This window comes from Onychomys torridus, chromosome 18 (genome assembly GCF_903995425.1).
Source record: "Onychomys torridus chromosome 18, mOncTor1.1, whole genome shotgun sequence".
In the NCBI taxonomy this organism is placed as follows: domain Eukaryota; kingdom Metazoa; phylum Chordata; class Mammalia; order Rodentia; family Cricetidae; genus Onychomys; species Onychomys torridus.
Window position 1 is genome coordinate 57,546,180 of NC_050460.1, and position 6,346 is coordinate 57,552,525.

The following is a 6,346-nucleotide window of genomic DNA, read 5'->3' on the forward strand; positions in this document are numbered from 1 at the left end:
TATGATACTCATTTTTGACCAAAAAATGTTCAGTGTTGGTAGAAAAGTGAGAAAATTTCTTCAATCCACATTTATTGATGAATGTGTAAATTTTACAGTTTGTAAGAGGGCAACTTGTATTTGCTGTTAAAAAATTCTTATACCTATGAGTTAATAATTCTACCTTTATTAGTTTATGTAGAAATATATGCACAAAAACAAGAAATATAAGTAGTTTCCTACAAATGTTTTCAAGTAAAAATTGATGCAATCCATATTTCTATCAGTAAGAGAATAAATATACAATGAGGAAGCACTAATTTATATTTAAATGTTCATAACATGGTTGAATCAGAAAAAAGCAATCAGAATATTATACTACCCTATAATGTCATTTTAAAAATAAAATAGACTTATCTTTAAAACAAGGGACACTAGTCTTTTAAAAATATGTATACTAATTATTTAATAACAATGTTTCAGTTTATCACTAGCATGTAATAATACATGTATTTTGTGTTTGTCGTTCACAATTTTTATATGCTTGAGGAGTAGCCAGTTCAAGATGTCTATTTTGGGAACTTGAAACATGTAGCCACTAAAAACAAAACAAAACAAAAACTTTGTTGGTGACATGTTACAGAATTCATCACTAAACATTTTCGTTAGATAGTGGGCATTGAGGCCGGGTGGCGGTGGTGCACGCCTTTAATCCCAGCACTTGGGAGACAGAGCCAGGCAGATCTCTGTGAGTTCAAGGCCAACCTGGTCTACAGAGCGAGATCCAGGAAAGGCGCAAAGCTACACAGAGAAACCCTGCCTCAAAAAAAAAATAAAATAAAATAAAGTAAATAAATAAATAATAAATAAAAATAGTGGGCATGGAACGAAAGCACACAAGAAAACACCTACTCGCCAAAGCAAAAATGTAAATATGAAAATATATGACAATAGGAATACTCATAGCTTAGTAATGATTTTTAAAGAACTGGTCTCAAGGATGAATGAGATCATCGTTTGGTTCAAATGTACTGTGAACTTTCAACTTCTGAAGCAGACCGACTAGTATCAAGAGCTGCTTCACAGATAGTCATGAAAACAGCTGCAAACTCACCTACCAAAGCAGTGATGGAGTATGCCAGGCAACAGGGGAAGTCTAGAATGAAGCCAGTGCAAGTCAGGGTTGGAATTCAAGGACTCTAAAGAAGAATGTTTTAAAAAACAAGTGGATTAATATAATGCATGATATTTTAAGCGTTTATATTGTATGGTAAAGGAACCTTAGAGATAACATAAAAGCGTTTAATTTTTATATCAAGAACAAACAAGGAAGCTAAATACTCACTAACTGGTAGAAGAAAATCAAGGACCAATTTGCGTAAGTTTGACAACATTATCGTTATAAATTAGGCTAACATTGAATTCATAGTCTTCCTGCCTCTCTCCCTAGTGCTGGTATTAATCAACAAACAGATCAAGCATGAAAATCTGAAATGATAGCAACCAAAATGAAAGCAAATTTAGTTTAAAATTGCAGTAGTAGAAGTTTGCATGTGTGTTAAGAAAGGCACGTGGAAAGGTGGAAGGAAATCAAGAACAGCTCACAGACACTATCTAAGCATGATGGATCCAGAAACAGAATTGATTCAAAATGTTTGGTGTGTTTTGGTGAGAGAGTTTGTGGGACACCTTCCCTCTTTAACCTATACAGTCCCGGCACAGCTGTGTTTTTAAAACTGTATACCGAACAAGGTATCACTGGATCATTGTAAGTATCACCCCATCACTAATGAACTTGTGTGTTGTCTCTGGTTAGCTATACCGCCTGTGCTGGAGTCTTTGGAACAACACAGAAAAACGGATTGACTTAGATGCAGAAGAGGAAAGTCACGAAGAAGTTGGTAGTACTCTTGAAGAAGGTACTATCTAGCTTACATTTGTTTTAATAAAAGAACACTATATATGGCTTGGCTGTGTGGGCTTTTATGGGTTATGTTTGTTTTTAATCTCTCTAGATTCAGCTTCTGAGATTTAAATGCATGTGTATAAAACTAAAACACTTAAAAGCATGTTCTCAACATCTAAAGCTACTGATCATTCAATATGAGATTCATTTATTCATTTCCAGTCCATCAACCATCCATCCATCCATCCATCCATCCATCCATCCATCCATCCATCCATCCATCTATCCATCCATCATGTATCCATGAAAATGAGTGCCAGCTGCCAAATTAATAATTAGTTACAGACTGGCCTGTCTCTAATTACATATTGTGCTCAACAAATCAGTCTCAGTTGCTCATGCCTGAGTGTCTGACTAAGTCTCCTCTGCACCCATATTCCTCACTATTCTTCCCAATACATCTTCTAGTCCAGGCAGGCAGATTCCTTCATAAAGGATTAAGACTAACCTAGTCTATTTTTTAATCAATGAACTAACTTTTAGGTTTGTTTCTCTTGATCATTATTGTTCTGTCTTATTTTGTGACCTTTTGTCATTGGTTTATCCTTCCATTTATAGTATTTAGAGTCCTTTTATTTGATATTGTTTCTAACTTAGGTTGGGTGTTGGGTTGGGAATTTATTTTCAGGCTCCTAATTTCAGCCTCTTTTAGAAACAAATCCCATTGGCTTCTCACCATCCTTCCAAATCCTTTTGTTGTGTTTAATAGGTTTGCTTTGTATCAGTTCCATTACCATGTATTTCTGTTTTGTCTTACTTTTATTACAATTTTTTATAGATTTCTGTTTAGAAGTATGTTTAAAATTTTTCCAATTCTACAATGAAGAGCATTGCACACAACTTTTTGTATGTGACCCACTACACCATTTGAAGATTTGAAGAAGCTTGACTGTTGAAGGGCGAGTGTCTATATAATTTTGCTGTATTCTCCAAATTTCCATAATTGGGAGTTAAATTTCTTTGCAACAGCATATAACAACTCCTTTTTCCACACAGACTCCATAACACAAATATAAAACCTTATATGTTTATTAATGATGAATGAGAACTAGTATTTTGAAATACTTTAAATACTTCTTTGCTGAGTGATTTTCTAAAATATATTTTTTAACTTTTTATTGATTGTTTGTGAATTTCACATCAGGTACCCCAATCCCACTCATCTCCCCATCCCTCCATATCTACCCACCACCTCTACCTACAACCTCTCCCCAAAAAGAAAACAAACAAAAATCTCACTGTGGAAGCTGCAGTATATCACACAGTAACCCTTTTGCCCAAACAGCTTTAGTTGCAAATGTTCATTGCAATGAGACATTGGACTGGTTCGAGGTCTCTGGCTCTGCTACACTATCAATACTGGACCCTCACCAGGATTCCTCTTGGATATCCTGTTGTTGTCTTGTGTCTTGGGGAGGCTGCAGCTTTGGATCTGCATGGTTTCACCCACTCCAGCAGTTCATGGATAGGGTAGATGTTGGGGTGGGACAAGTCTCAGCCACAGATCTGGGCCTGGGTGCTAGCTGAGTTAGGTAGTCAGCCTGTCTGCTCTCCTATACCCATGCCGCCAGAGCCAGCTTTCCTACTTTGCCCCAGGTGAGGGGTGTGGCCAGCTCTCCTGCCTATGGCAGCTGGCAAGGGGCAGGACTAACTCTCCCATGCCCACAGCACCAGGGCAAGCTCTACTGTGCTGCCTAGGCGAGATGGGGGGCCTGCTTTCCTGAGTGCTACAGCGTGTGTGTGTGTGTGTGTGTGTGTGTGTGTGTATGGGGTGGGGTGGGGAGGCAATCTCTCCTGGCCTCAGGTGGCAGAGCAGGTCATTCAGATCTGCATGACTCCCAGCAGCAGCATGGCCCTCTGTTATCCACATGGCTTCAGGTGGCAGCCCAGATCACACTGTATGACCTTTGGTGGTAACTTGAGCCGTGGACATCAGTACAGACCCTGGCTGCAGTAGGACCATGGACATGGCCCTTGGTGGCAGCCCAGGCCCGGACATCACAATGGCTCCAGGTGGCAGCACAGGACACTCAGAGCAGTTTGGCTCCCCTCAGGCAGTATCCCAGACCATGGATATTCATGTGGCCCTTGGTGGCAACATGGGCCATGGACATCACTGACCCCGGTTGTGGCAGGGCCATGGACCCGGACATGGCCTTTGGTGGCAGCCTGGCCTCCAGCATCCCCTGGCCCCAGGTGGCAGCACAGGCCACTCAGATCAGTGGCAGCATGGACCCAGGACAGCAGCATGGCTTCAGTTGGCAGGGCAGGCTCCTCATGTCGGCCTGTTCCTCACCACCATCAAATCTCCAGTTCCACTTCTTTCCACAATGTGCAAACCACTCCACTTCTCTTTCCCTCTCGTCTCTCCATCACATACTCTATCGTTCCCATCTCTCCATTATATATTTGTTAACTGTAGTGGCACCTGCTGCCCTGGCCTTGGGGACTTCCAGCTGCAGAATGATTTTATGTCATCGTTCTTTTCATGGTTTCTTCGTCTTTTTAGCATGCTTACATGAGGTTGTTGATAGTCCTTTTATGTGTTTTTAAAAACTCATTGATATTATTGTTACATATATACACATATGTATGTGTATTCATATATATATTTGTGTGTGTGTGTGTGTGTGTGTGTGTGTATAGATATGTACAACCTGCTGAATCTGTTTTAGTTATTTGTGCATATATGGTTTCAGGGCTGACCACTTTGTCTTAGATAACCAATTGGGTCATCCCTGGGAGAAGCTAATTCTCCTTCTTCCAGCAATCAGTAGTTGCCTGTAGTTTTTTGTCAAGGGGTGGGAGCCCTCAACATGCTCCCCTCCCATGTTCACATGGCCATTGATACGGTCATTGTTCCAGACTTGTTTAAGCAGCCATTTCTAGGAGAGACTGTTTCCTGGCAGATCTCCTGGTCTTCTGGCTCTCCTAGTCCTTCCCACCTCTTTCATGATGCTCCCAGAGCCACAGATGCAGGAGCCGTGATGTAGATGTAGCCACCATGGCTGAGGTCTTCACGATCTGTCAGTCTCCGCATCGAGTCCAGTTGTGGTTTTCTGTGGCCGTCTCCATTTGATGAGGGATGGCAGCTACATTCATCTGCGGCTACCAAGATGAGATTTAGAGTAAGAAATTATGTTGGTCTAGCAAAGTGGTGGGAGTAAGTTCTTTCCCAGGGTCGGATGCTCTCACTCTGGCTGGGAGGTTTGCACTTCCAGCCATGGTTTCCTTCCTGTTGGTGGACCTTGAGAATGGGAGGCTCATGGGAGGGGTTCCAGGGAGGCTAGCTGGAGTTGGAGGGAGGGAAAGGAGAAAGAAAGTGATAGAACTCTATTTCAATGAAAATATTTTAAAAAAAGAAAGAATCCAGTATACAATAAGTGTAAAAATGCTCAAACTTTCCCTCTTAAATAAACAGGTTATGGTATTGAGATATCAAAAATAAACCCATGACTGTGCTGTGTCAAGGCACTACCACTGTCACTTCCATTTCATTTTACTTTGCTTACTAGATTCTTACCATGCAGGATTTCCTATTTTCTGTAGTCAAATTTAACCATATTTTCCCATAGATTTCCATGACACTTGTAAGCGGTGGTGACACAGCTCAGTCATTTGCACAGCGCCAACAGTGATTTCAGCTTCCTGTCTTTAGTGATAATGCAGCCATGCGTTTCCTGTTTTAGATGATCCTGAGCAATCCCGTGGATGTCTCAAGAGGGCATGCGGCCTATTCTGTGGATTGCAGAATACAGGGCCTAAGCTAACCAAAGAGGAGGAAGAAGCCCTAAGGGAAAAATTTACTGACACATCTGAGAAGCCCTTGTGGAGAAATGTGGTGAATATCAATGCCATCCTCCTCCTGGCTGTGACTGTCTTTGTCCATGCCTATTTTGCCTGAACTCTGAACGAAGCGAAGAGTAACTGTTGAACTTCCTTTTATAAATGTTTGCTCTCTGACAAACTTAGATGACCAATTGGAAGTGTTAAATAATAGATTACCATGCAAATTTCTTGTTTTTAGCACGCCTTTGTGTCAGTGAGGTAAAAATTCATTTTCCTCCTCTTTTTTAGATGTAACTTGAAATGAAAATTGTATATATTTAAGGTATACACAGTGATTTGAAATGTGCACACACTTTGAAGTGATTACCATGATCAGACTAATTAATATATCTATCACTTCATTTGGTCATTTGTATGTTTGTGGTGATAATGCTTAAGAATTGTTCATCTAGTAAGTTTTAGTTTCATAGACTATTTTTATGTATGGTGACAATCCCAAGAATTCTTTTTTTATATGAAAGTTTATTCCCTTTGACCATATCTCCTTACTTCAAAAGTTTACAACTTATGAAAACTTGGACCATCAATATTTGTGTTGGTTTGAATGAGACT

At 40.2% G+C, this 6,346-nt stretch overlaps 1 protein-coding gene across 1 annotated transcript in view; it reads left to right on the plus strand.

Annotated features, from left to right (window-relative positions):
- Nucleotides 1-5,849, plus strand: part of LOC118569940 (solute carrier family 5 member 4-like) — an 80,681-nt gene extending 74,832 nt beyond the window's left edge. Inside the window, exons 14-15 of the mRNA XM_036168233.1 lie at nucleotides 1,796-1,898; nucleotides 5,635-5,849. Of these exons, the coding sequence (XP_036024126.1) occupies nucleotides 1,796-1,898; nucleotides 5,635-5,849 (318 nt within the window). The remainder of the gene's footprint in view (nucleotides 1-1,795; nucleotides 1,899-5,634) is intronic.
- The last annotated feature ends 497 nt before the right edge of the window (nucleotides 5,850-6,346 follow it).